Source organism: Eubalaena glacialis, chromosome 6 (genome assembly GCF_028564815.1).
Source record: "Eubalaena glacialis isolate mEubGla1 chromosome 6, mEubGla1.1.hap2.+ XY, whole genome shotgun sequence".
In the NCBI taxonomy this organism is placed as follows: Eukaryota; Metazoa; Chordata; class Mammalia; order Artiodactyla; family Balaenidae; genus Eubalaena; species Eubalaena glacialis.
The window spans coordinates 84,257,997-84,285,889 of NC_083721.1; the positions used below are offsets into that span (position 1 = coordinate 84,257,997).

General features: G+C 54.6%; 2 protein-coding genes and 2 non-coding genes across 11 annotated transcripts; all 4 read right to left on the reverse strand.

The window, feature by feature from the left end:
- Window positions 1-94: 94 nt before the first annotated feature.
- On the reverse strand, window positions 95-8,099 carry FAM131A (family with sequence similarity 131 member A). Of its 4 annotated transcripts, XM_061194410.1 has the most exons (7): window positions 7,882-8,099; window positions 6,610-6,670; window positions 5,472-5,614; window positions 3,164-3,257; window positions 2,747-2,929; window positions 2,472-2,588; window positions 95-1,164 (listed from the first exon to the last, which is right to left on the reverse strand). In XM_061194410.1, the coding sequence occupies exons 4-7, from the start codon at window positions 3,231-3,233 to the stop codon at window positions 689-691; spliced, it is 846 nt and encodes a 281-aa protein (XP_061050393.1). In that variant the 5' UTR covers window positions 3,234-3,257; window positions 5,472-5,614; window positions 6,610-6,670; window positions 7,882-8,099; the 3' UTR covers window positions 95-688. The 4 variants fall into 4 exon arrangements, with proteins under 4 accessions (XP_061050393.1, XP_061050391.1, XP_061050395.1 ...); XM_061194408.1 differs by lacking the exon at window positions 6,610-6,670; XM_061194412.1 differs by lacking the exons at window positions 6,610-6,670; window positions 7,882-8,099 and adding an exon at window positions 6,263-6,365.
- Window positions 8,100-8,713: 614 nt separating this feature from the next.
- Window positions 8,714-27,885, reverse strand: EIF4G1 (eukaryotic translation initiation factor 4 gamma 1). 5 transcript variants are annotated; one of them, XM_061194414.1, is made up of 33 exons: window positions 27,750-27,885; window positions 26,873-26,929; window positions 26,557-26,650; window positions 26,179-26,265; window positions 24,879-25,055; window positions 24,550-24,649; window positions 23,353-23,465; window positions 22,459-22,551; window positions 22,194-22,260; window positions 21,083-21,904; window positions 20,739-20,827; window positions 20,460-20,646; window positions 20,234-20,367; window positions 19,947-20,105; window positions 19,608-19,793; window positions 19,223-19,420; window positions 18,867-19,013; window positions 18,419-18,655; window positions 18,105-18,209; window positions 17,830-17,989; window positions 17,526-17,626; window positions 16,803-16,905; window positions 16,114-16,216; window positions 15,655-15,887; window positions 15,393-15,511; window positions 15,090-15,262; window positions 14,659-14,784; window positions 14,419-14,500; window positions 12,785-12,883; window positions 12,538-12,672; window positions 12,331-12,412; window positions 12,053-12,193; window positions 8,714-9,339 (listed from the first exon to the last, which is right to left on the reverse strand). In XM_061194414.1, exons 3-33 carry the CDS (start codon window positions 26,614-26,616, stop codon window positions 9,155-9,157), a joined length of 4,803 nt encoding a protein of 1,600 aa, XP_061050397.1. In that variant the 5' UTR covers window positions 26,617-26,650; window positions 26,873-26,929; window positions 27,750-27,885; the 3' UTR covers window positions 8,714-9,154. The 5 variants fall into 5 exon arrangements, with proteins under 5 accessions (XP_061050397.1, XP_061050396.1, XP_061050398.1 ...); XM_061194413.1 differs by having other exon boundaries at window positions 19,608-19,796; XM_061194415.1 differs by lacking the exon at window positions 26,179-26,265 and having other exon boundaries at window positions 19,608-19,796.
- On the reverse strand, window positions 17,706-17,781 carry LOC133094176 (small nucleolar RNA SNORD66). Its single transcript, XR_009701393.1, has one exon. It is a non-coding gene; the product is annotated as a small nucleolar RNA SNORD66 (small nucleolar RNA).
- Window positions 20,951-21,030, reverse strand: LOC133094177 (small nucleolar RNA SNORD66). The gene has a single exon (XR_009701394.1). It is a non-coding gene; the product is annotated as a small nucleolar RNA SNORD66 (small nucleolar RNA).
- Window positions 27,886-27,893: the final 8 nt, after the last annotated feature.

Sequence of the window (27,893 nt, forward strand, 5' to 3'; positions counted from 1 at the left end):
CAGGGGGACCAGGGAAAGGGCCGAGAGTACAGGCTTTCATCATTCCAGTGCCTCCCAGAGAAGATCCGACTGAAAGAACAGACCAAGACCCCTCTTTAGGAAAAAGAAGATTTAGAGACGATGGACAGGTGAAGCACAGCACGAGCCCAGCTGGGCGAGGGGCCCTTGGGGGGACAGCTCAATCCAGAGGCTCCAGGAGGGTCAGAGCCAGCCCCCCACCCCGGGCGGGGGCAGTTCTGTCAAGCACTACACATGGACTCGGAGGTGAGGAGAGAAGCAGAGGAGAGGCAGGGGGAGGGGGCGGGGAGGCAGGGCTCCCTCCCGCTCCACCCCACACAGCCCAGTCACAGCTGCCCCCATAGGGGTTCACATCACCCGAGGGGGAAATGTGCACGTGGTGGTTTTGATTTAAGAACATGAACATCACTGTCTGCCACAGCTGTAGCCATGCCCCAGGGGCCCCGGGCAACCCCCGGCAAACCCCAGGAGTGGGGGCAGGACATGCGCCCCCAGCCCGGCCCCTGCCTCCTCTGAACACTTTCATGCAAACACACAATGGAGGAGTGAGTGCTCCCAGGAGCCCTCCAGGCTTTGGAGCTCTGCTGGAAGCCTCGCCCGTGCTTGGGCACAGAGGCTCTGCCCCCAGCAGCGGCCAGGGGACACATGCCACCATCGGGCATGATGTGGGTCACTGTTCCTCTGGCTCCACCTCATCCTCGTCTAAGGACACCACCCCAGAAGAAGCTACGTCAGAGGCTTGCCGCTGCCGTTCCCAGCTGCTCGCTGGCGGCAGGCAGAGCGGCTGGCAGTCCTTGCAGGGGGCTGGCTCCTCCTCAGCGGGAGAAAGGCAGGACTCTGTGAGGGGCGAGCTGTAGAGCGAGTCCTGGACCTCCAATGGGCCCAGGCTGCGGAAGGCACTTTCCCGGCTGTGGGGCAGTTTGGCGAGGAGCAGCTCGTCGCCCAGCAGCTGGGAAGCCAGGCGGGCCGGGGAGCCCAACAACCCGTCCTCCAGGCTGCACAGACTAGAGCACAGGGTCTCTGGGGACACGGTCTGCGAGCAGTCGCTCTCGGGTTCCACGGAGCCCTGGCGCATAGGCCGGGAGAATCGGTGGCCGGTGAAGAGGTCCTGGAGGTGGGGCCCCAGGGGCAGCTGCCCAGCCGTGTCTGCAGGGGGAGAGAAAGAAGACAGCCCTGTTAGCCCCACTTCAATTGGCCAACCTGGAATGGAAGCCACATCCTCCCAGCTCCACCCTCACAGGAGCTGAGTAACTTGGAGCAAGTCACTTAACCTCTCAGTGCCTCGATTCCCTTAATGGTGAATTGGGGGTTATACATTTACAGGGTTCTTGAGAGAACAACAGACTCTGGTACACCGTATGAAACAAAATATACAGGGATACCATACATGGTGCACGTTGTTCACTGCACAAGGGGAGCCTGTCCAAGGCAGTGAGTGAGGGCTGAAATTCAGCCCTCACTCTACCCACCAAGCAACATGCCCTAGCATGGGTCTGTGCCCACCAGATAAAGACATGCCTTTTTCTAATTTGCACAAAGATTCCACATAGGCTAGCAGTGGCCTTGGATAAATGTTAGTTATTATCATTATACCAGGAGTCAAAGCAGGCCTGGAACTCAATTAAACAAAAACGCTTGTGGTTCAGGCATCCAAATCAGTCCCCTCTAGACCACAGCAGCAGTCTCCAATCTGCTCTAATGTATTGCCCACCTTGGAGAACTTGTTAATTAGCTGGAGGGGTCGGGGCGGGTGGAGGCAATCTTCAAAGGCAAAGAGGTGGGGGGGGGAAGGTGGCCTGTGAGGTTTGAGCCCAGAAGCTACAGAGAAAGTCAGCCATGTGGTTCAGAGAATGGAAGATGAAAGGAGGGCCTCTGCACAGCTGCACGGCCCCCCGCAGGGCCCCCTCTGCACGCCCTGGCCCAGAGAAAGGTCCACAGGCAGGCCTTGGCTGGAAGGCAAGGATGCTGAGCTGGAGCCAGCGGCCCTGGGGGCAGTCCAGGCCCAGCAAGCCTTCCTGTTTGCCTGGGGCCCCCGGCCCTGTGAGGAGCCGCGCTGCTGCACTGCGGCTCCTCCGCGCTGCCACAGCCAGCCGGAAGCGGACCCTCTCAGAGAGCAGCTGCAGAGAACGTATCAGTGAGGTCTCTGGGCCTTTTTTTTTTTTTCCAGGACTGCAAAGCCCAACTGCACAGACAGGCAGAGAAGGCTCAGCACCTGTGGAAAAGGAACCACTCCATTTCCAACTGCTGACTGCCCACCCACAAACGTAGATAGCCCTCCTACCCCTTAAATGTCAAGGACTGCCTGGACAGAGTCTGTCCCTCTCCTCTCCCCTTCCACAGCTTGAGGACATTCCGGATCTCCCCTTCCAAAACAAAGGCCGAGCTCTGAATCACAAGGCCCATCAGGCAGTTCCACCCCAGCTGGCAGCACTAGCAATGGGATGTCCCCTCACCTGAGTCAGTTCCCCCAGCAAAGTCCTCATCATAGGATTCATCGGTGGAGTCCTCACCATCCACTGATGACCATGCCCGGAGCTTGGCTTCTGCAATGGCGAATTGCTCGGCCACTCCTGAGAGGAAGGACATAGAAATCGTTTAGCAGAGAGGATGAACTAAGACTAGGACTCAGCTTGGACACAGGAGAGGGTAGACACAGGGGTGTAGAAAGACTCCAATCCCCACATCAGGCCCAAGGAGAGGCACACGAGCATCCCTACGATAAACCCACCTGCTGCAAAGCGAGCCTCTTGTTCACCCTCACTGAGGTCTGAGTAGGAGGAAAAGGCTGATTCTAGGGCAGCGGGCGAGTCACTTGGCTTGCTCCAGCCCTTCCACTCAATGAGGTGAGCCACTCGGCCCTGGGCCATGGCAGTGGGCTTGGTCACGTGGTCCTTCACTACCTGGGAAATACCTGAAGGTGGGGCAGAGTGAGGAAAGCTGGTAAGGGGAAAGATCAGGGAGCATCTGGGAGGGAAGTGGTAGGGTCCACATGTGCCCTTGGGTGGGAGAAGGGGGCTGGGATTCATCTGAGAAAGAGAGGAAAAGGGAGATCCCAGCAAGAGCTCACAGGATACAGTCCCCAAGGGCATGTGCAAAAGGGCAAAGAAAGGACCAAATGGCCAGAGGCACGGGAAGGGGTGCATACCATGCAGGGAGGATCTGGCCAGCGCAGCGATCTCCTGGATAGTTAGGGCTCTTCGGGACTTGGGCAGCATCGCGACTGTGTCTCCAACATTCACCTTGGGTGACAGCATCAGAGGGTGAGTCCCCCTCTGACAGCAGTGTCCCCCAGATGCCCATACTCCACCCAAGGCATCAAGCGGATGTGGGAGCCGAGAAGAGATGCCAGAGCATCTCAGATGTCCCAGTGGCTGCTGGGATATGTAAGAGGGTAAGAAGCCAGGATCAGCAAACTGTGTCCTCCCAGGGAGCAACAGAGACTCCGGCAGGCCCAAAGAAGCAGAACTGCCGCTAACCCTCCACCGTCCCAGCTTGCAGAGAGAGGGGAGGGAAGCAGGTTGGCAAGTAAACGGAGTGGGGCCTTTGAGAAGAGCAAAGAGGAGGGGACAAGGGTATGGGAAGAGGGACTTCCTTCAGGTCCTCTCCCCCCTTGCCCCTCTCCTCCTCTCAGTCTTCTGACCCCCACTCTAGCTGTTTCTAGAGCCTACAAGGGCCACAAACTCAGCATGACCAAAACCAAGCCCAACACCTTCTCCCCATATCTGGCCCTGCTTCCAGACTTCCTGACTTTGCATCACCCCACCATTCGCCCATTCAGCCTGGCTCCAAACCTCAGCTCTCCCCTAAGCTTTGCTTACCCGTATCTGTTGTTAAGACCTAACGATTCCATCGCCAAACTGTCTCTTATACTACCCTCAACCTTTCCACTCCCACTGCCACTGCCCTTCCTCAAGGGCAAGCCCTCAGTGCCCCTTGCCCAGATTAGCACAAGTGGTGGTCCCCTAAGTTCCGACTCACGCTGAGACTTGGAACACGCTGTTTTCTCAGCCCAGAATGTTGTGTATGTAAGTGTTCCCCTCCCCCCTTCCCATGACTGTCTGGCTCTTTCTCATCTTTGGGGTCTTGGCTGAAATATTACTCCCTCAGAGAGCCTTCCTGGCCACCCTACCAGTAGTCCATCCTCCCTCTGTAGTCTGTAACAAGTCACCATCCTCAATCAACATACCCCGTGTGTGTCATTATGGTCTATTTCCTGTGTTTCCTTATTTCTTGCTGATCTTTAGCTCTTTGAGGAATTTGGTCTCTCTTGGTCACTGCTGCACCCTTGTGTTTAACACAGCGCCTGGTACACAGTAATCTCTCAAAATACATAGGCTGAATGAATGAGGCAAAGTATAAATGTAAACATAATTTTCCTGGAGTGCAACTGGTCACAATATGTCCCTATTTAAAATCTTTCCTGGACTCCTCCAAGGCCCAGTGAAGTGCAAGCTTCACAGTCAGGCACTGAAGGAACCCACTCCGTGAGGCCCTGGCCTCCTTCCAGGCCTGCTTGGAATCCACCACTGATCTCCTCTGCCCAGTAGAAGTCCACTTCCCCACCTTCCCTCCAGGCAAAGGAACGCAGCTTTCCCCTGGGCGAAGAATGCCGTCCTTGCCTGACAAAATGCTCCCTACCATTTAAGGCCTGACCCTCAAGTGCCACCTCCCATTATGTTTTCAGTCCAGTTTCTCTCTCTGTCCTCTTGGATGCCTGCAGCCCCACCTCAGCGATGCCCTTGCATCTCTCCTGAGGGATCTTGGGATGGCAAAGCCTGAGTCTGATTCACCTGGGTTCCTACCTCCACCCTACCCCTGGCTCAGCACTCCTTGGCAGCCCGGGAAAACGTTTCCCTCAATGAATGAATGAAGTCAGAGGCACACGCCCCCTCCTCGGCATTGCCTAGCTCTCCTCCGTTTCGTTCCCACCCCTCAGAAGAGGGACTCCACCTGCCCCTTGACCTCAGGCCCACCCTGTCCCTCCCCTTCAGTACCTGGCTGACAGGGCCCCCAGGGTGGTGCCGGCAGCTTCTGGCCGGGCCTGGGGGGAGGAGCACCTGGTGGGTGTTTCCTGGCTCGCCCCCCTCCCTCCCATCACTCCCCCCCAGCCACCGCCATCCTTGCCTGCGCTCGCGCAGCTGCGGCCCAGGCCCAGAGAAAAGGTGTATGTCTCCCTGGCAACCCATCACCATGCAACAGGGTCTCCAGGGATACGGCCCGGGATGCGCTGACGTCAGGGCCCAAGGCGCAAGCAAGCCCGCCCGCTGGCACAGCGCCAAGCAGAGCAGACCGGCACGGGGGCGGCCTTGGGGCCCCGCCGGCCGGATAGCGCCTCCGCTCGCTCGCAGGAAAAGGGAGCCAGGAGTAGGCTGGCGAAGCGGGGGTGGGGCACACAGATCCCCTTCACGTGGATGCGGGCCCCCTCCCCACTACCAACACCAGGGGCCCAGCACCTCTGGCAAGTCCTGGCTGTCCACTGAGGAAGGGCGGGAGGACCGGCTCCAGCCTCGGAGGGTCCGAGCAGATCCCAAGGAAGATAGAGAGAGGCCCCGAGGCAGTTCGATCCACTCCACAGCCCACGCCGGATCCGAGGCCACTGAGGGGTGGGGGGGAAGGCTTTTCAGCGGGGCTCCCACTTCTGCCGAGATGCCCATTTTCATCCGGGGCTGCCGTTCCATTTCTCCATACCACCTCCCCCACCTCCCAGAATATAAGCATCCACCTGGAGCGCTCCGCAAGTCTGAAAGCCCCCATCCCACAGCCCTGAACTTCAGGCCTCCGGGGCTGTTTTGTGGCAGCCGCTCCCCACCATCCTCCTCAAGATATATCGTGCCATCAAAGCCCTAGGTATGAAACCTAAACTTTGATAAATTCGGAATCTTCTCAGGTTTCTCAGCCTACCCATTCCTCTTGGAAAGCACACCACAGTCTTCCACCACCATCACCACCACCACCACCACCAACTTGGACCCTTTACAGGCTTGCTCTGGTTCCTTCCTCTCGCCAGCCACCGCTTGTGCGCAGCCCTTTACTCTTCTTTTCTGACAAACCCGTGATTTTTTCTGACTTTCGCCCCAGTCCCCTAAGGCTTTTTCCTAATGCCCTGTCTGGCCCCGACTTGGTTGCTCCTATTTCAGCCTGGTTCCCAAAATCTAAGCCAGAGTAATTTTCCTCTTGCCACATAAGCATCCTACTCCAGAGCTTTCCATCACCTCCCAAATCACATCTGCGTCCCTGATCTCACCTCTGCGACTTGTCTGACAAGTCCATCGTCCTCCAGGCCCTTCACGCTGCCATAGAAACATTTTGCCCAGCACAGAAATCATAGGCATGCTGGCTGTGTTGATGCAGAGAACCAAAAGCCCAGAACTGCTCCAGGCTCAGCTCCCAGTTCTATTCTTATTTTGGCTCCGGATGCTGAGCCAGTCCCCTCCCCACTTGGAACCTGTGCCTAGTCACATAAGGAGAACACTTCTGCCTCATGGCTTTGAGGAGGTGGGAGTGCCAGGGCCCAGCTGAGCTCTCTGGAGCTCAGGGAGATGAGGCTCATCCCCTAGACAGTGCCAACAGGCAATGTACATAACAACTGACCTTTAACTGGAGCAGCCGTCTCTGTCCCTGAGCCTCAGCCAGCTGGTGGTCCCCAGAAATGCTACCAACCAGAAGGAAGACACAAGGTTACAGGCCATCCCTGGCCGCCAGCTGGTACCTAATCAGGGCTCTTGAGGCTAGTCATGAGGTCAGCCAAACTCTCCTGACTAAAGGAGGGATGACTTCCTGAACTCCAAGCCTTAGCAGGGCCAGAGGAATCAGAGCAGCCTGCTGCTTCTCAGCTTCAAAAGTCATGAGATTAATTTAGGACTACAAATCCCAGAATTCCTCATGGGAACCCAAGTAAAGTACAAATCTCAGCTAGAGTCTTAGCTCCAAAGAACCTCAAGTACCACACATACTAAGGCCTGTGTGACTGACCGCCTGCCCTGAAAGCCCAGGACCCATTCTAAACCCAGCCCTCAATGTCACAAGTTCCTGCCTGGCCTTAGGCGTGGGGAAATCCATGACACTGGAGTTAAGTAGGCTGGCCCACCTCAGACACTAGAACTAAGGCCAGGCCCCAGTGTGCACCACCATCTGTGGGAACCAAGGCCCAAGCACGGATCAGCAGTTGTGGGAAGGATGCCCTGATAGCCTCCCTTGGGCTCCTGTTTCCCTCCACAGGCTAGGGTGATTTTTGTTTTCGTTGGGAGTGGGGTAAGGGAACTAAAACAGTTTTAAGAGGTGGGAGGTGATCAGGTGCTCACAGGTGCCCCCAAATGGGGCCGCGGTCCGCTTCATCAACCTGCAGACTCTAAAGCGGGTAATAAGTTTAGTCAAAAACTCCGTGGTAGGGAGCATGGCCAGCGTTTCCAGACTACCCCCTGAAGGGGGTTGGGACACAGCTCGGAGAGGCAGGTTCCCAGCACAGGGCCACTCCCAGGACAGTGAGAGGAGAGATGTAGGCTGAGGGGGGTGATCGTGAGTGGGCGTGCAAGGCCAGTCGCCACGGGCTGGAGAGGGTTGACCAGCCCCTCTCTAGGCTGTGCGCCTCCTGCCACCCTCAGCGGTGGGGAGGCAGGCGGAAAGATCACGAGTCCACCCAGCAAAGCCCAGAGGCAGGCAGCAGGCCTTTAGGAGCGAGCCCGAGTCGGCTTAGCCCCCTCCCGGCTCGGCCCGCTCCCTCCTCTTGCCGGGCCCGCCTCCCCAGTGCAGGCTCCTCCCTCTCCCAACACCAGCCCCCTCCTCAAGGCCCCCACCCCCCCGCGGCCCGCGCACCGGGCAGCCGCAGCCCGACTCCCCAACACCGGCCCGGCCTCCGCCTCTTACCCTGACCCGCCGGGCTCCGAGAGCCGATACAGCCCATGGCCGGGCACCCAGGCACGCTAGCCCGCGCTCGGCGCCCGGGCCATCGCCTTGCAGAGGGTCGGGCCGCGGCCGCCACCGGGGAGGGGAGAGCCCGTGAGAGGGGAGGGGTGGGAGCCGCGCGTCCGCCAACGCTCCCGGGAGAGGGAACCGGGCTGGTGACGTAAGCTCGGGGGCGTGGCCACCCCCGCGTCACCACCCAAAGCGGGCGGGGCGAAGCGGACGTCACAGCCACACAGAGGGGGTCTGGGGCCGAGTCCGGCGAGAAAAGCTCGTCTTCTGCTCACAGACCCGACTGCGGAGTGACCTGAAGGCAGGAGGGGTGGGGACCGAAGGGACGGGGCACGGATGAAGACTCACTGGGCCCATGCTACCGGTCATACTGCATGGGGAAAGAAAACCTCATTGTGTCCAGGGTTCTCATCTTTTCAAGATGAGACCTTGAAGCCATAGGTTTCAGCTATAGACGGCCTGAAACCCAGGGCCTGCACACACAGGAGTCCACATCACATTCTGGTAGGAGCCGAGACAGGCAAGTGTGTTCTATGAAGTACCCCACAGCTGTGTCCCCCTTCTCCCCTCCTAATCAACAGTGAGCCTTACCATGTCCACTTTGAGGGCCAACCCTCCAGGAAAGAGACTCCCTAGCCCTCCCGATCATGGACAGGGGAAGAGGCGAGAGGGGTGCCAAGTTACAGGGAACAGTGCTACAGTGCCAGCTCTGGAAAGGAGGCTGCCCACCTACCCAGACCCCTTCTCCAGAGTGAGCAGGCCATAAAGCAGAGAGGCAGTGAGCTTAATTGAATTCATGTTTAATAATTACAGGCACCGTGCCCCCCCTTCCCCCTGCCCAGGCAGCAGCAGGGGTGGTGCAGGGGCTGGGGCGTATGCCCCCAGCAGCGAGGACGGCAGTCCCAAGAGTGATTTTTCAGAAAATAAAAAAGGACCAGGGGCAGGCAGTTGTGCCCCCCCCAAGACACACCAAATTTCAAGACTTTATATATAATATATCTCTGTGCCCCAGGGGGAGGAGAGGGACACCTGGCAGCATCCTGGAGGGGGGCCCCACGCAGCCCCAAGCCATCCTGCCTCTTCAGCCACTTTATTAGCTCAGACAACATCGCACTACAGGCACCCACTGCCGCCGCCGCTGCTGCCGCCCACCCCCTGCAGTCCGGGCGGCTGGGTTGGCCATCCGAGTGTCCATGGGGCTCCAAGTCCCCGGCCCCACCCGCCCTCAGTTGTGGTCAGACTCCTCCTCCTCCGCCTCACGAAGCCACTTGAAGAAAGCTGTGACAGATTTAAGGGCCACACCCTTGCCCTGCTGTTCAGCGGGGTCCTTGCTACTCTCCCAACTATAGAAGGCGTCCTCCTTCACCACGTCCTCATCGTACAGCGCATCAAAGAACATCCGAAGCAGGTCTGCAAGCAGGCAGGACAGCAGTTACAGGCACGCTGCCCACAATCACTCCATCCCCCCTCCCAGGGATCCCTCCCCTAAGCTCCACTGCTGAGACAAGGCCCTGACCCACCGTGCTGACATTTGTGTGTCTGGCCATTCCAGAGTGACTAGGTCTCTGACGGGATGCTTATCTCATGATCTAAGAGACTGATGCGCAAGAGTGAGTCACTTGGCCAAAACTTAGAAACCTGCCCAGCCTCACCTCAGCAGCTTCAAACTTCTCCATTCATGATATAATTTAATGGGGAACACTGCAGAATTGGTATTCCTGAATTTGAGGAATCACAGTATCTCCCACAGAAGTCAAGGGTATAACCTGGAACATTCACTGGCCCCCATTACAGATTCTGACAAACCCTTAACCCCAATTTTCTCTTACTTTCCACACACCTCCTGAACATATACACCCCCTCTGTGGCCTTGTCACTTTTACGTGTGATGTAACCTTTGCCAAGAACATTCTTTCTTGTAACCTTTTATTACCTACCTAGTGAATTCCTTTAGGCTCAACTCAAGCACCCTCTGTTTTGATCTTCCTTCTCCCTCACCCCTAGCTACCCGTCAGCCTTCCAAAGCACTTGTACAATCCCTGAACATAATCCTTTCCATTCCCCACACTGCACTGCCAGTCTGTCCAAAGAAAACAATACATTCTTAAAGAAAAGGGAGGCTGAGTAGTAAATACATTTCTTCTGAATAAAGCATAGGATCTAGAGTCCAGGCTTGAGTGAAACACTGACTGAGCCATCTAAGAGAAGCTGCAAACCAGGATGTTCCTCAGGGCATGCACACCCTCAGATCCACAACCGCTGCCTACGGACAGCCTCCCACCCCCATCCCACAGCAATGGCAGCAACAGATCATTTATCCCAAGCTTGTTCTCCAAATCCCATGCACACCCATCCCGGGTACCCTATACAATCAATTACCCACTCTGCCCTGTATTTTCAAGCCCAAGTTTCTCCCATCTAAACACAAAAGGCCTCCTTTACAACTGCTATCTCTTTACAGCCAAAAAGATCTGTCTTTTGACAAGAGATTAGTTGAATTCAAAGATTTTTGTCTACGCTTGCTGTTTTCTTTTCCTCCTGATTCAGGTATTACTCTGTCCTTTCCAATCCAGATCCTGCCCCCTGCTGTACCAAATACTGTTTCTGCCAGGGTGGCCTCCATGTTTTCACACTCCAGAGGCCCTAATTTTCAGATCTGCTCCTATGGAATCCGGGCACATCTAGCATTACTGACCGCTTTCCTCTCCTAAAATCACTCTGTCCTTTGTTCATAGGGTCTTATCCTCCTTTGGTCCCTACCTGTGGGACCTCTACCTCCTCAAGGCTGTATCCCTTGGGCAATCTTATACCCTCTTGTGACTTGCACATGTGTTGCCCTGTGCCAGCAGTTCAAGAGATGGGCCTCCAGCCCTCACCTCTTCCTCTCCAAATGAAATCAGATACCCAGCTGTCTACCTGACTGACATCTCTGATCGCCCCCACCAGGACCACAAACTCAACATGACCAAACTCAACTTGACCCAGTGTTCCCTACCGCCCAGTGAATGGCACCCCCCACTATCACCTCACCTGCTGAAACTATCCTGGGAGTCATATATGACTTCCAATCTCTCATCACCCGCCCCCCAGGCCAGTGTGTGTCTTGAATCTGCCCACTCCTCTCCCATCCCCACTGCCACCAGTGAGGCTGAGTCACTACCAACACACCCCTGATCTACTGATCCGGCCACATTCACATTCACCCCACTCCAAACCACTCTTCCCACTAATGGCCAGGATGATCTAAAAACTAAAAAAAAATGTTTAAAATCCTTGCTTAAAATCCCATAAAGGCCTTTTCCTGTCCTTAAGATTAAAGCCCAAAACTCATCCCATGGCTTACACAGCCCTGCATGACCTGGCCACATCCATCTCTCCACCCAACTTGCCTCACATACAACTGGTTGCTGTGCTCTCCCACACTGGTATTCCTTCAACAGTTTTTACCTTGCGTCATGTTTTCTACCTCAGGGCTTCCCTTAACACACAGTTCCTTCTTGTCAAGTCTCCCCCTCCCATTTGTCATTTAGCTCCCGTGTGTCAATTCCCACTCATTCTCTGACTAGGTAAATTCTCCCAGAGAGTACCCTTGCAGGACCCATTTTCCAACATTCATCTTGACTCCATGCCAACATGGGAACTATGCTTGACTTAATCAATTCTAATATCCCAATGTTCTGGCACATACCTGTTTGCTAAATGCATTAACCTCAAGCATGTTAACCTAAGCCTCAGTCTCCCAATATGGAAAAGGGGGGAACACCATCTACCCTAAACAATAGTTGTGAGGATTAACTGAGGCAAAGAAAAGCAGCTCAGCCCTGTACCAGGCAGAGGGAGCACAGGATACTTGGAAAACGTTACCATTTATCACCTCTGCACTCCTGGCATCTAACAGTTGGCTAGGCACAAAACAGGTAGTCAATTAACCTTCAAGGCCGAGTCTTGCACTTGTAGGTAAGGAAACAAACAAATGTTTGTTGCAGGGGAAAGGACTCAAACCATCAGGATATTTTGCTCTCCAGGGACCACCCACTTCTCCTGGATTGAGACCCTTTCCACAACTGCCCCTACTACCTGGTAGTTCCTCCAGCCCACCCCATCCCTGTGGCCTGGCTCTTACTGGGGGGCTGTTCTAAGGTCACTACAAGGGCCTGGAGGGCATAGAGTGCCTGCAGCTCCTTCTGCTCGTCACACAGGTACTTCTGTAGCAGTTTCGCTCGCGCTTTCAGCACCGCAACATCCACTCGGAGAGGAGTCTCAACTACAGGGAGGAAGACAGGGATAAGTGGAATAATGCACCCTCAGCCTGGTTCAGAACTGGAGACCAAGACCAAAACCTCCCTCCCTCCATATCTGTTGTGCCCACCCTTGCCCCACCAACTCCCTGGCTCCTCTTACAGATAATTGCAGAATAGCAGACCGTTGTCATGAGAGCTCGAACTAATGTGTTGGATGCTACCTGCTGCTCATTCACGTTGGCCTGTGCAGAAGAAAGACAAATGGCCCATAAGTTCTGAATTATGCCTGGAAGGCTCCATTCTTGCTGCCCTCACCTGCACTACCTTCTCCTTTCTCTCTCTCCCCCAATATCCAGGAGAAATATACCTCTATCCAGTCAAACACCCGCTGGTTACTGCTGCCCTCCTTCAGCAGCTTCTCCAGCTGCTTGCTCAGCTCCTCGGAGGACAGCAACCTCTGGCCAGGGGCTTCTGACTCCTCTCCCAAGGTATACTCCACCTTCTGCAAGCAAAAAGGCCCACAGTTGGGAGGTAAACGTGTCACGTGAGATGAGGGAAGAGGAAAGGACTGGCTGACCCCAACTGCTAGAGTTAACTTAAGTCCAGCTGCAAACCTGCGCAGTGACAAAGGCACTGACATCCTGGCCTTCAGGTAAAAATTCCTTCCAGCTGAGTCCAGCCTCTCGCCACAGCGTCCCGACCTTCTTGGGACCCTGGAAAACATAAGACCAACTTAGCAACTCTCCTTCTCTCCAAGAAGCTAACAGCTCCACAAATGTCATCCAACAAATGCATACTAAAAGCCCACTAGGTGCCTGCTAGCAGCTCAGGATGCTACAGAGGTACTGAATGGGAACAGTGCTTCCACACCTACGGTCTAGTAACGGGCACAAGCATCAGTCAAATAACCACCCTAAGTCACAAGAACTCACCCACCACCATGCTATGAGATCTGGGGGATGGCCTGAGACTTCTAGGAAAATGTCAATTAGCTGTCACAGGATTCTCAAAGAATTACTGGACCACAAAAGGTAAACAACCAAATGTAAATATCTCATCCTAGCCTTCTACACTCATCTACATTTTTTAAAAGATAGCTTAGTTTTTCATTATTGCAAGTAACAAATGCTTATGGGAGAGAAAAACTTCTAACAAGTATGCTTATTTGGTTCCCAAATCCAGAAAATTTTAGAAGCAGACGTTAAGTCCCCACCCCTAATCCAACACAAATCAGAAATCTTCACGTAAACGGCAGTTTGAGTTCATTTTCTGTGAGGGGCAAGAGATTCTGAAGCCATCACTGTTTTACAATAACAGATATTCACGATGACGCCATCAACCCTTGACAAAATTACTGTACTTCATGGATTTTAAAAACGCCCATTTTAACACCACTAAAACTGAGGTGTCTCACAGTTGGCATATTACCACATTTTAAAAATATGACCATGTCTTTTCTTTCTCAGCAGTGCATAGATAAGATGTTGTAGAATCTATGGCACCTTAGAGTCAATGAAATACATATATAGTTCCATATGCTTTTTCTTTTAAATTATTATTTTAAATTTCTCAGAAACTATCCTGGTACACATTTCTACCTAAAACAAGTAATATGATGCTGAAAGAACAATTCCTCTCGATTCAAAGACTTACTCCTCTAAGTTCCAGATACCTGAACTCTTAAAAAACTACACTTCCCAACATCTCACCACCACTAAGTACCACACCCAACTTGCCTTTATCATTTCACCTTGCTAATCAAAATTAATTTTAACAAAGCAGTTTCCATCGTGAACGTTACCAAATAGACACCCCTTTGCAACTTCACAGTACTTAAAGCACTCCATTTCAGCTATTTTATTTCACACTTTACTCCACACTGTTGTCTTCATTAAGCTGTCGTTTCTTCTTTCTTTTCCAACTTGTTTCCTGTGTTTTTACTCACTGCTGTGTTCCCAGTGCCTAGTATACGGTAAATGTTCTAAAAGATGCTAGTTGAATGAATGAGTGAATCAATCAAGGGCCTAGGGCCTCAGATTCTCATTCTCCTCCAGCCTTGGCCAGAACCTACAACAGGCACTGGTCTGAGGGAGAGTGCCAGCCTCGACATTTCCTCTCCCAGGTACCCACACAGCACTACCATCCCACCAAAGGACCATGAGGCTTCAGGGTCACTGCCAGCACGCAAAACCACATGGTGGGAAGAGCAGTTCTCAATACACTACCTCTGAAAGGCTCTCTCACTCACCATGCTTTTGCACAGGAGCCCCAGGATCTCCAGCAACAGGGAAGCAGCTTTGCCCAGGGGTCTCAGAGGTTTTGTAATCTCCCTACAAGAGAAAAATCCAGTGTTGATAGCCTTCCACACCCTCTCAACACACTATCCCATCCCTCCCTAAATCCGGGGGTCTAAGTTGCCACACCTCTCCTCCCTCTTCCCTCTTCTTCCTGTTTTTACCTCCCCTGAATCCCACCAAAGGGGACTAACCTGAACAGCTCCCCCATGGGCACCCCACCTTCATGCAGAATGGGCGTTACCAGTTCTGCTAGGTAGAGCCACACATGAGGGATGTCAATTTCCATGTCTTCAGCCAATTCCAGGATTTCATATAGCCTGCAAAGAGAATTCAAAGTCATGTAGGAGAGACAAGCTGCACTCCTACCCTCCTGCTGGGGCAACAAAGGCACGGCTAAAGGATCAAATGTGGAGCCCTTCAGGAACATTTCCTAAACATGGGGCAATTATCTCAAGCTAAGGCCATCTTCTTCTCCTTAGATGGCTCACCCCCAACCCTGCCAAAAGTTATGTTGACCAGGATGGCTGAGGAGCCTACATTCTTATCTAAGGTTCCACGGGTCCTACAAAGGAGGGAAATTTGTGGGTATGTAAAAGTGGGAGGCCCACCAAGTCAGTCATACCCTTGGTAGTACTGGGCAGTGGAGAGGTGCCCAGCACAGAGCAGCTGGTGCAGCAGTCGCCCCATGTGCTCACGGGCAATGGCGCTGCGCTCCAGTGTGGACTCGATGCCGTGCCGCACAAAGATGAAGAGCAGCGAGGGCGAGGCCAGCTCCTGCACGCACTGAACCGCCTCCTGCAGGGGAGCAGCACACAGAAGAGAAACCAGTCACTGTCTGGCCCAGACCCTACACCCATGCCTGTCGGCACAGGCCCCTTCCCGACCACCCTGCCGTCACTCAGACTGCTCCGCTCCCACTGCTTACCTTCATGTCATTGAGATGGAGGTATTCCTCAATGATGGCCCTGGATTTCTTCTCCAGCTCCTCTTCAGAGAGCGCAGCCCTCGGGGGACTCACAGGGGGCAGGGCAGCTTCTCGCTTCACTGAGCGAAGAAAAACAGATCAGAGATTCTTCAGTTCCAGTCTTCCTAGCAAACAGGGTCTGGAGCCCTGAAGACACTGTCTGGGCACTAGCTAGTCCCAAACCAGCCCACACCCTTCCCTTCCCCACCTCCCAGACCCTTACCAGCATCCCGCCCGCGGTCCCGATCCTCCGTGAGGCTAGCTGCCTTGCGCAGTCCCTCAGGCTGAGAGGGCCGCTCTCTACTCCGCTCCTCCACTTCCTTGCTGAAGCTCCGCTTGGTGGCGGGTGTCCGTGCGCGATCAAGCCGGTCACCACGGTCACCTCCCCGTTCACTCCGCTCTAGGCGGTCTCCCCGGTCCCCAGCTTTCTCACCTCGTTCCCGGCTCAAGCTACTCCTGGAAGAAAGACAGGCACATCGACTCTCACCTGTACTGCCCACATGCACTCTTGTTTAACTATCCAACATGCTGAGCAACTGTCAGGCCTTGTTCTTGGCATCAGGTATATGCCCCAATCTCAGCCAGGAGCTCTGAGCATTACAGGTGTAAGGATTCCTATGGCAGCAGTCAAAACCCAATCAGTACTCCGTGTGTGAAAACAAAGACACCGAGGAAACCTCACCTCTGTATCACACGTCTGTTATCTGTGCTTTCTGTAGGTACTGCTTGTTGAAGGGCTGAGAAGCGATTCAAGGTACTAGTAGCTGGACGAGCAGCTTCTGATGCTGGGGAAGAAGAAAACCCAGATTAAAACCTATTTCCGGGGCTTCCCTGGTGGCGCAGTGGTTGAGAATCTGCCTGCCAATGCAGGGGACACGGGTTCGAGCCCTGGTCTGGGAAGATTCCACATGCCGCGGAGCAACTGGGCCCGTGAGCCACAACTACTGAGCCTGCGCGTCTGGAGCCTGTGCTCCGCAGCAAGAGAGGTCGCGATAGTGAGAGGCCCGCGCACCGCGATGAAGAGTGGCCGCCACTTGCCGCAACTAGAGAGAGCCCTCGCACAGAAACGAAGACCCAACACAGCCAAAACTAAATTAAATTAATTAATTAATTAAAAAAAAAAAAAAAGAGTATGCCTTTTTAAAAAAAAAAAAAAAAAAACCTATTTCCGTACATCCTATCTCCTACTCGCCAGTTTAGGACGCTTGGTCCTAGTCCTGACACTAGAGTAGTTCAGCCCCTAGTGCCAAGTACACACTGCCTGTATTACCTAACTAACCACTCTGTAATGAAAGCCCCCGGTACAGAGAAGACGCTGCCCTCAGGAGAGCTGATTCCTAACCACCCAGCTCTTTACAGTGGCCTCCATACCTGCATCAGAGGGCTTGGCTCCTGAGCCTCCACTGCTTCCCTTGCCCCAGCTCAATCGCCCTCCAGGTGCAAACAGCTGGTTGTTAGAATCAATGGAGCCAGGCTGAGGAAGGAAAGGGAGTGAGAGTCACGGGTCTGATCCAGCCAAAGCCCACGCCAGCCCTCACCACACACAGCCGTAAGGGGCCCAGACCAGGGGCCATGCAAACTTTCCCTGTAAAGAGCCAGACAGTAAATATTCACTACAGACCAGGCAGTTTGAACTACTCAACTCTGCCGCTGTACCACAAGAGCAGTCACAGACAATACTTAAAAGGGAAGAGTGTGGTTATGTTCCAATAAAACTATGCACATTGAAATTTAAACTTTATATAATTCCTTATCACAAAGTACCATTCACTTTTTGATTCTTTTCAACCACTATACAATGTAGAAAACTCTCATTCTTAGCTTGTGGGCTGTATAGAAGGAGGGAATGGCTGGATTTGGTGTGCATGTCAGGGTGCTGACCACTGGTCCAGACCAATGTGAATACATCCCCTAGAGTTGGCAGTCCCATCTCTAGCAATCTAACCAGCTAGTCTAAGGGGGAAAATTGAGCTGTCACTTTCCCAACCTCAGACAAGTGACGGGATTAAGATCCAAACCTGTGCTTAAGGCCCATCTGACCCCTCTTTATTCTCCCATCACTGACATCAGCCCTTCCAACACACACACCCCTACCTTCGTGATCTTAGTGAGTCGTGAGGTGTCAATAGGGCGGCTGCCCTTGCTGATGGGCACTGTGTTCCAGCCACCATCATCCACAAGTGGAAGGCCACGGCCTGGGACAAAAAGGAAAGCATACTGGAACGGTGAGTAAGTCCCAAGAACCCTGTTCCCGAGGGCTGCCCCCAGCCTCCCTTCCTCAGATCCTCAGTTCCATCATGGGGTCTCAGTGGCCCAGACACGTGGCACTAACAAGAAGTCATCAGTGGAAAGCACAACCCCTCACATTGTCCATCCTCAGTCCCAGCCTCAAACTCACTGATGGGTGGGCCTGGAGGGCCACCCCGACGCTTGTCGCTGCCCTTGGCCATTAACTGCTGCACTTTTATGTGCTCCCGATGCTCCTCCAGCTCAGCTTCCTTGTGGATTTGGTCAATCGTCTTGGGACCCTGGTCCCCTCGACGCGGCACCCAATTGCTCTGTGGGGACAGGCCGGTCACAAGGTAATTACATCAGACAGGGCCAGACAAAAGTGTCAGGAACTGGGACTGTGGGGTCAGAGGCAGCAAACAGTGGGAAAGAGGGGACACACACCCGTCGCAGATCCAGCACGTCTTGCAGCATAAAGCGGATTCGGGATGAAGTCTTCTTCTCCTTAATGATTTTTTCCATCTGGTTGAAATACTGATCCATTCGGGGCTAACAAGAAGCAAAGGGATCAAGGTCAGGAACTTCTAAAACTTCACCTCCAACTACAGGCCATGCCCCTCCTCAGGCCTTCAGCTCCGCCACTGTACTCAGTGGCACACAGTGCCACTCAGACACAACAGCTGGGAAGGGTGTCTGTCAGTGGACCGCAGACCCCACGCGCTTCAGCCTGTCCTCTCCCATACCCCAGGACCCCCTACCTTGGCCTTTTCAAAGTCCAGGTCTTTGCCAATGGTGGTGAGCAGACGGCAAAGGCATTCGAGGGACTCTTCATCATGGTTCTTAAGAAGTTTAACCACACAGTCGTGCATGATTGCCTCTGTTAACATCTTCAGCTTGAACAACTCCCCGATAAACTTGATATTCCCTAAAGAGCGCCGCCGGGCTATGTCTCGAGCCTCTTCCAGCTCTTCCTTCAGGCGTCCCCGTTCCTCTGCCTGCCAGTCATGGGACAGGGATCACATCAGAAAGACAGCCAGCCACTCAGCTAAAACCGTTCTCTCTTCCACTATCTAGATTCCTAAACCTAGCAGCAAGCACTCACGTCCTAAGGCAGAGAAACCCCCAAAACACCAATATCCCCACCCCCACTTCTGCAGTGAGCAGCACCCGGGTGAGCAGGGGAACTGGGAATGGAGTCTCTCTCACCGTAGCAGCTTCATCCATCTCCTTTTGCTTCTTCTCAAAAACCTCATCATCATCTTTGTCTTTTTCAAACTCCTTCTGACATCGATTTAACAACAGTTTTCGGAAGTTCACAGTCACTGTTGGCTTTTCTGTAGTGGGCACTTTCAGCTGTATGTCAAAGAGAATGCCACATTCAGACCAGTCCAGGGCAGGGAAAACCCTCCAAAAGTCTTCAACTACCTGACCCAAGAAGACCTCTGGCCCTGGCTCTGCCACCAACAGCACAGGATAGAGGAGAACCAAGAAGCTGGACTCAGAGTCTTAGGAAGAGAAGTGGGAAGCTAAACCACAAGGTTTAGAAAACAGTGGAAACTAACCGCCATGAGGCAGCGGCACATGTTGGCATAGGCCACGGAGAAGTTGGGTTCTGAAATGGCCTTCTCGAAGATGAGGTCAATGACCCCTTTGAGGCGTTCCTCGGTGTCGATGGCTAGCTGCGTCACCTGCTTCATCAGCTGCTGGAACATCTGGGGTGTCAGCTTATTCAGGATGGAGCGCACCCTGCGGAACAGGTCCTGGAGGGGAGAGGGAACAGAGAAGACAAAGAATCCAGTGAAGTTTTCAGAAGAACAGGGGCTGCTAGGAGGGATGGAGAAAGTAGATACTAGTGATGAGAATAGACAGAGGCAAAGAGGGCAAGGCTGGCTCAGAGGGCAGACCTTGCAAAGAAGGAACGGAGACCAAACCACGACTCGCAGGTACCTGGGTTTTGCTGCCATCAGCGTCCTCCTCCCCTCGGTCCTTCTCAGTCACTGTCCGCTTGCTACTGGGTTTCCAGGCCTTCTCTGCCTTGTTCAGCTTTATATCTTCGGTCATTGACACCGTGGCAATGATCTTGCGTGGTTCCTTTCGGGGGCCCTGCTGAGATCGCCGGGGTCCCAGACCAGCCTGCTAAGCAAGGAGTAGGGACAAGAGAAGCCACGGAACTAGTCAGCACAACCTACTACCACTACCACACATCTCCAGGGCAGACTTCTCCCCACCCCCACAATGAGATACAGGAAGCCAACACCCCCAACTCCCCTTGCCAGTCCCACTCACCGGCCCTCGGGGCAGCTCCCCACCTGGCCCACCCCTCGGGGGCCCACGGCTGCTAAGGGCTGGTCGGCCAAGGTTGGCAAAGGACGGAGTGAAGTCTGGGCCACAATTTATGCCTTGAAGTCTACTGGGATCCAGTGGCCGCAATGGTGTTTTATTGGCCTGCGAAAAGGACAGGGAAGGTATGAGAAACAGGCTAGGGCTAGCTACTGACCACTCTTTCAAGACCTCTGGCTCCTCCCCAGCCAGCCAGCCTGCCCAAACTTACCCTCTCCCTTAAGCCCACCAACCTTATCCAACACCACATCACTGATATGGGGCAATCCCTCCGGCTTCTGCATACTGGCAAAGATGAACTGAAAGCCAAGCAGGAACTCACGGTCATAACGCTTTTTCTCCTCAAGGTTTAGAGGCTTCCACTGATCTGCAAGGAAAACAGGATGAACCAATCACACTGCTTTCTCCTGGGGCCCTGATAAGCATACTCAACCCTTCTCAACCCTTCCTTCTGCATACCTGACTTATATTCATACTTCTGTTCCCCCGGCTGGATGTTCTCAGCATTTTGAATCTTGTCTTCCTTTGAGTCCCAGGTCTCGTCTGCTTCCTCAGGTCGCGGGGGCACACTGCTGCCCTCAGGCTCTGGGCTGGGATTGTTGCCTACAGGAGGCTGATTTTCTACCTCTGATACTCCTGGGTTCACCTGTAACCATTGGACATTCCGTTTTGGTTGCAGTGTGACCACTGTTCCATACCCAAACTTTGCCCTTCTCCCTCCGCTTTCTGCTCCCTTACCTCCTTGAAGGCATCTAGAAGGTCTCCTACAGCCTCCTTCTTATTGAGCTCCTTAATTTTCCGTCTCCTCTTTGGCACAGATACTGCCACTATTTGGGGGTGGGGGGGAGGAGTGAGAATAACTTAAGGAGTACCCCCAACCCCTGGGAAAAATAAAAAGCAGCCACTGTACAATATTCCCTTTTTTCATCACACCCTCTCTTGACTTAGAATTCCTTAATCTAACCCTTAAGAGTTCCATTACAGGGCTTCTATGACCCAGACACAATGGCACAAGAGGTCATCAATGAAGAAAAAGAACCACACCCAGCGTGCCCCACCTCTACCATCCAGCCACACCTTACCTTGGGTGACTGATGCCACCTCCAAATTCTGGGACAGGTGGGCTGGGACAGGGGTGCTCTCTAGGGGGAGCGGTTCCTCTCCTCCCTTCTCACCCTCAGCTTCTCCTTCCTCTTCCTCTTCTTCCTCTTCCTCCATGTCCTCCTCCTGAGCAGGGGAAGCAGCTGGAGGAGCCACAGCTGGAGTGGCATAAAGGATGGTGGGGGGAGCCACCGATGCTGTAGCCTCCTTGGCCTGCTCCTCTGGTTCACTGACTGGGCTTAAGTCCACAGCTGGTGGCGAGGGGGCTCCGTTGAGCAGTTCCTCAGGTTGGGCAGTTGGAGCAATGGGCATGGGGGATTCAGAGGGACAAGCCGGGGGAGGCAGAGGGGCAAGCTCCGGGCTCGACTCCAACTCTGGTTCCAAATTCTCAGATAGGACCATGCCATTAGGCTCAGGAAGAATTTCCACCTTGTGAGACGCCAGGGGGGTGGGAACCTGGAGAGGACTGGAAGAGAACTCAGATTCTGGAACTGGTTTGCTGAGTGTCACTTCTACTTCCAGTATGGGTTCAGCGAGGGGAGTGGGTTCTGGAGAGAGGCAATATGGCTCCCCAGTTTCAGAGGGCATGGGGGTTGATTCTTCTACAGATGTTTGTATCATCCCCGTTGTCATAGTGTCCCCAGGAATAGGGAGGACTGTGAGATTAGGCTCAGACCCCGGTTCCAAGACTGGGGGTGGTGACGGGGTCGGAGAAGGTGATGAAGGCTGGGATTCTGAAGGGCTGTGCTCTGGGCCAGGCAGCCCTGGCCGCTCCCCAATGACTGCTCCCTGCGACCGGTCATCTGCACCATAGGAAGAACGAGTAGTTAGAGGCAAGTCCTTCACTGCTATTGCTCTTCGTCCTCCCAGCCAAGCATTCCCAACCTAACAGCCCCCTACACACACACACCAGTCTTCTCCCACCTAGGTCTTTTCCATTCTCACTCAAAATCCAATCTACCCTAAAATCCGACTACCTGACACCTAAGTCATTCTTCTCTGGCACCCAGTTCAAGTCACTCCACTTCCTTGGCATTTTAAATGATCACACTCCTTTTCCCCATAAAGGCTCTGCCCCACCTGCTTACTTACCTGGCCGGACAACAACAGCAACCTGGGGTGTCTCCCCATTAGCCTGAGGCTCCAGACCACCTCCCGTCTGCAGGACACAAAGGGTTACCAAGTTTGCCCTGAAGAGTCCCACAACCCTTCTTTACTAGAGCCATTTCTACTTTAGCCGCCTAGAAATCCAGGAAAGCAGGGAAATGAATCCCTTAGTTGAAGAAAAAGATCCAGGGACCTAGGAGTCCAGGGCAGAACAGCCATCCCAGCCAGGGCATCACTCAAAGAACAGTACCTGGGGAGGGGTGGGTGTGGAGGCAGTGCGGGCCCCAGACATGATCTCCTCCGTGATATCCTTCCCTCCTTGGTTTGGGTCTCGAATTCGGATCTGGGGAAAAAAAAGCTACAGGATGAGTGGGAAGCAGGAGGAACCCACCTCTCCACCCTGCCCCACTCCTAGGACTCCAGGCCAACCCCCCACCCCTCACTGGGAAGCAGGTAGGTGGGTGCCAGAAACCCCATGAGTTCTGCTGTCAACCCATCCGGCTGCTCTTATAGTCTCGTCTTGGCCCCCACCCCTAAGACACTCTTGACCTCACAAAGCAGCCACGTACATCACAATGCCCCTCCCTCCCTCATGCCTGCCCAACCAGAAGTCCCCAAGAAGTGGCTGCATGCCCTGGGGCCCAGGACCCCCATCTAGCACCCATCCGGCTCACTTGTGGCTAGTCTGCTTGATCTCTGGGGGCAGGGACCAGATCCAGTGGGTGGAGCCAGGGTGACTCAGCGGCTTCCCCAGCCCTGGCACCCTATTCTGGGCACCACGCCCAGGGCTTGAGGACTGAGCAGAGGCGGAGGCCTCAAGAGCTTCCAGGACTGGGGGGTGGGGCCACAGAAAGCAAACCATTTCCAAGGCAAGCCACCAGAAACCCAAAACCAAACTTAGATATTACAGACCCAGAACCCAGGTCTCTAAGGCATTTCCCCACCAGACACTCCAATCTTCCAGTAAGCTTCTTCTACATGGAAATCTTAGCACCTTACAAAGAACCTAAGCACTTCACAGATCCCCATTCTCTGCCTACTCTCAGCTGAAGATCTCCCTCAACTTCCTGCTCCCTGACCCACAACGTGCCTGACCTTGATTCTCCCTTTCCCAGATATCCTAGAGCCCGCTGCAGCTACTCACCGTCTTCCGCTCCCTCTTGGGAGCAATCTGGGGTGGCTGGTTCATCAAAACCGGCGGGGGAGCCACACCAGTGGGAAATTGCTGCACACCCTGGGCTGGGTAGTAGGCGCCAGCTTGGGGGGCGGGAGGGACACGGAAAGGAAGAACAGTGGCAGGGTCAGAGCCCAACCACATACAAATGCCTGCTTGAACACCTCCCACCCCCTGGAGAACCTCTCATCACCCACAGCCGGCCCCTCGCCCTGCCCCACCCTCCTCCCCAAGGGAATGAGGTGTCTATCAAAGCTGGGGAACCAGTCTGAACTGCGTTTACAAGAATTCCTAACACTGACACACACACCCCTTGTAGGCAGGCACTTCTTCCCCACCACACACCAGCTACCAGGACTATGTCTGCTCCTCTTCTACCCCGTAAGGTAACACGTATGCACCCCACCCCCAGCAAAACACACACATATACTCTGAGAGAGCAGCAACTACTTAACCTGAAACAGAATCAGGTCTTTGGCTGGGAATGATAAAAACAAGATTTGCCAACCCTGTTCCATTCAACCTGAGTCCAATTCCAGTCTCCAGCCCTTTGCTAAGGGGCAAGGAAACAAAAAGTAACATTATGAACCAGGCCCAGGATGAGAAAAATTCCTTAAAGCAATGGTCTCCAAAATAGGATACATTCTTTAATATCATCCAAAACCTCCACTTGTTTGTTTTTGACAAGCAACATTAAGTGCTATTTGTCTAAATTATGCATACGTATAACAAACAAAAACATACATTAAAAGTACATACTCAAAATTTTTCCTGACAGTCAAAATATTTTGGAAACCACTGCCGTAAAGAACAGACTAATCCTTTCCTAGAATATAAATGAAAAACAGCTACAGAAACCTCTCAGATCCACGTTACATGGGCTCCCCCCAACCATGGAACGAGTGTCACAGGGAATATTTACTAACAGGCCTTCAAACTAGTGTGCTTGAACTGTATTCCTTGACGTGGGGAGGACTCCAACTCTCAGCAACAGTATAAAATCCTCTCCACACCACCCCCCAACACCAGTTACATATTAAGCACCAATCCCTGCTACCCCTGTCATTTCTAGGCCAAGAAACAAGCCTGCAAAGGGTCTTAGCAATTAGTAGATGAGTTTAGATGCTCCCTGGGACTCACTCTCACCTGACTCCCTCCCCTGCTTACCGTAGGTCCCAAACTCTGTAGGGCTTGCACCCGGATAGAAGCTTGGGGCTCCCGGCTGCACAGGATACTGCTGTGTCGGGACAACATATGTGGAACGCCCCTGGTGGAGGGGAAGGGGGAGAAGGAGGGGAGAGGAGTTGACGGAGCTACGAATACCGCATCAGACTACAAAGAGAATATACGGCAAGACAGAACAAGCCAACTCTAGGCAATGACCAGAAGAAAGTCCCACCTCTGGAGAAGAGATGGGACTGGAGGGTCAAGGTTAGGAAGGTGGGAGTTGGGGTACAAGGTTGTGTGGCCTCCAGCCCCCAAGCCTCCAGCCTCACCTGTCCAGGGATGTAGTAGGCCCCCTGGGAGGCTGGGTAGGAGATCTGGGAAGGGATCATCATTACTTGGGATCCAGCAGGGTAGACATGGGCAGCTGGGCCAGGGCGGGCGGGGGCTGCACTCTGCACTCGGGAGGCTGCACTGCTCGGGGGCTGGGCCCGGCTAGGGTAGAAGTGCTGTCAGGAGGGAGGAAGGCAGTTGGCACTGGGAAGGGGAGGAAGTGGACAGCAAAATGGCCATTCTGCTATGTCTCTAGTCTGGAGAGAAGTGCCAGGGGCTTTGGAGCATGGGGACCAACACTTCCAAGATTCACCTAACCAACCGATGTTTAAGTGGCCTCTTGTACTCACAATGTGCCCTCCAAACTCAGATATACACTTTGCACTCTGCATATTTACTCCCTCCCTGCCATGCATACTCATGTCACCTCCTCCAGTCTATCCTTCAGCAGAGGCTTCCTAACACCCAGATGCATCATGCCTAAGTAAAGCCTTTTTCAGCAACATACTCCCCAGCATGCACTGCTCCACCCTAAGGTACTGAGGAGCTAACCGCTAACATGCAAGTCTCCCAGTTCCCAGATACGCGCTATGCAAGATTTAGCCCCTAACATGCATTGGTCAGCCTCAGAATGAGGACCTGGACAGCAAACAAGTCCCCACCCTGAGGAACCCCAGCCCCTGTCTCTAGCCCCTGACTAGAGTGGAGGGTAACGGTGAGACCAGGAGAGAGTCCAGGATTAGCAAAGGGGTATTACCTGCAGAGACCTGAATCCTCCCTGAGAGCACATGGGGACAGGAAAGAAGAGAATTATCCCCAAGGTGATGAGGGGAAAAGATGAAGGAAAAAATAAAGGATGCAGGACAAGAATCCTCTCCCACTTAGTGAGGAAGAATTTATGGAATAGAGAAAGGCAAGAACCAGCTGGAGTGTTTATCTTCCCACAGTCCAAAGAGAAGGAAGGGATGGGGAATGGAGCAATGGCAACCTCCCAGTAAAAGGAGGAAATAGGAAAGCAGGGCCCAAAGAGTTGGCAGCAGGGCCCAACACTGCCCCCAATTCTTAAGGCACCAGGACCCCTGGTAATGCCATCCCCACCGACTACATACTAACCAAGGGGCCAGCCACCGTAAGTAATCAACAGTGCGAAGTGCAGAGCCCCATGAAAGAACACATAGCAACTGTCAGGAAACTGGGGCAGGTACAGGGCCTCCGTAGTTTCCACCCTAGGCCCAAACTGGCCTAAGCTTTACGTGGCTCCCACCCATGCCCCCTACTCCCCTCCCCACAGCCCCTCACCTGGCGGGGCTGAGAAGGCGTGTTCATTTGTGTCGCTTGAGGCGTACTGAACACCACCGGTGCTGTCTGCCCCGGGGGAAACGCTGGCTGAAGGGGGGAGACCAGATTTCAGCAAGAGGGGAAACCCAGGTGGGGCAGAAACTCAAGCTGGTGAAGGGATCAGATCTGTGGCAAGAGCCTCAACAGTCCACATATACCCTCCCCATGACAGCCCCTGGGAACAGCCCAGGGGCCCTGTCTCAATTTGGCAGCAGGAAGCTGCACTTTGCCCTGACACAGAAAGGGGTGGGAAAATCCAGAGGCTGGAACCTGTTCCTGACCCGGCTGCCTGGTCTCCCCAACCTGCACCCCAGTCACTGCTAATTCCTCCCTAATTACCTGTGGGAGTCCAGGGGATGGGGCAGGTGGGGGGCCTGTGGGCTGTGGAGCTTTGTTCATTTCATTTGGTGCCACATCAGGGTCCCCCCAGCACCTGTTGGGAGAGAGAGGAGCTCAGAAAGGGGAAGGGACCCAAGCTGAAGGCAAATGGAGTGGGGGAAGGGCTGAAGCAAGGGCTGGGGCCCACAGCGAGCCCCAGAGGCGCCAAGCGGGTGAAGGAGCATTAAAGACCCAGCTTATGTCCCCACCAACACCCTGTCAAACCCACACCGCCTCCAACCACCCCCCTGACCTGCTGAAACAGCCCCTCACTCACCCCCTCGGTTAAGAATAAATCCACGGTGCGGCCTACAGGTTCTGGGCATCCGAGGGCCTGGGGTTGGGAGGTGAGGGGTATCAACCTGGCTCCGCGGGGCCCAAGACCAACCAGACCGGAAATTCCAGGTCTCGCTGGCACCAGGCTCCCGGATCACAAACGGAGCTAGCAGCTTCGGCCGTGGTGTCCCCACCCCCCACCCGGGGACACCGGGTTCGGGGCCTGGCCCGGGGGCACACGAGGCACGCCTGCCGCGGGTGACCGCGGGGGCACCCGCGCGGGGCCAGAGACGAGGCCTGCCGCTGCCCAGGAGTGGAGGCCAGGAAGGGCGGCAGTCGGGCCGTACAAGGCCAGGCGGGCGGCGGCCGAAGAGGAGCCGGTTTGAAGCAAGTGAGGGTCGGCCCGGAGGGCGGGCGGGGCCGGGGGCTCCTCCCTGCCCGCCGCCGCCGCCTCCTTCCCCTGCGCCCTCCCTGCGCAGCGCCGGCCAGTGCCAAAGAACAACGTGTCACTTCCCGGCTGCCGGGCCGCAAAGGGGGGAGGGGGCGGCGGGCCGGGAGCCGCGGTGCCTGCGCCCGCGGGGCCTCCTCGGGTCGGACCGAGGTGGCACTTAGCGGCCGGGGAACCCGGCGCCCTCCCAGCCCGCGGGGACCACATATTCCGGCCCCGCGCTCCCCCACCCCCACCCAGCAGCCAGGCCGGGCCAGGCCGGGCACACGTGGGCCGGGGATCAGGCCCTGGCGGGCCGGGGCCCGGGCTTGGGCCACGGGGCCAGGGCGCCGGGGCGGCGGCGCAGGGTAGCCGGTCCGGGCCCGGATGGCGGCGGATGCGGGGGGAGGGGGTGGGGGGGCCGGGTCGGGCCCGGACATGGCGGCTTTACCTTCAGTCTCCTTCAGTCCGCGCGGCCGAGCCCCACGCAGCCGCACAGACGTAGTCCACAACCATTTCCGGCTCCCCGCACGGATCCCGCTCGGCGGCCACCGCTTCTCCGCAGGCGCAGCCGGCGCCCCCACGTGACCGGCGC

Excerpts from the sequence above, each read along its gene's own strand:
- FAM131A (XM_061194412.1), bottom strand. The coding sequence starts at position 6,350 with ATGCCTATGATTTCTGTGCTGGGCAAAATGTTTCTATGGCAGCGTGAA. Across the intron at positions 3,258-5,471 it reads ACAGCCAGGACTTGCCAGAG|GTGAATGTTGGAGACACAGT; the intron begins GTGCTGGGCCCC and ends CTGTCACCCAAG. Across the intron at positions 2,589-2,746 it reads AGAGGCTCGCTTTGCAGCAG|GAGTGGCCGAGCAATTCGCC; the intron begins GTGGGTTTATCG and ends CCTTCCTCTCAG.
- EIF4G1 (XM_061194413.1), bottom strand. The coding sequence starts at position 26,616 with ATGAACAAAGCTCCACAGCCCACAGGCCCCCCACCTGCCCCATCCCCT. Across the intron at positions 19,421-19,607 it reads CTGATGGCAGCAAAACCCAG|GACCTGTTCCGCAGGGTGCG; the intron begins GTACCTGCGAGT and ends TCTCCCCTCCAG. Across the intron at positions 12,413-12,537 it reads GGGTGTTTGACTGGATAGAG|GCCAACGTGAATGAGCAGCA; the intron begins GTATATTTCTCC and ends TCTTCTGCACAG.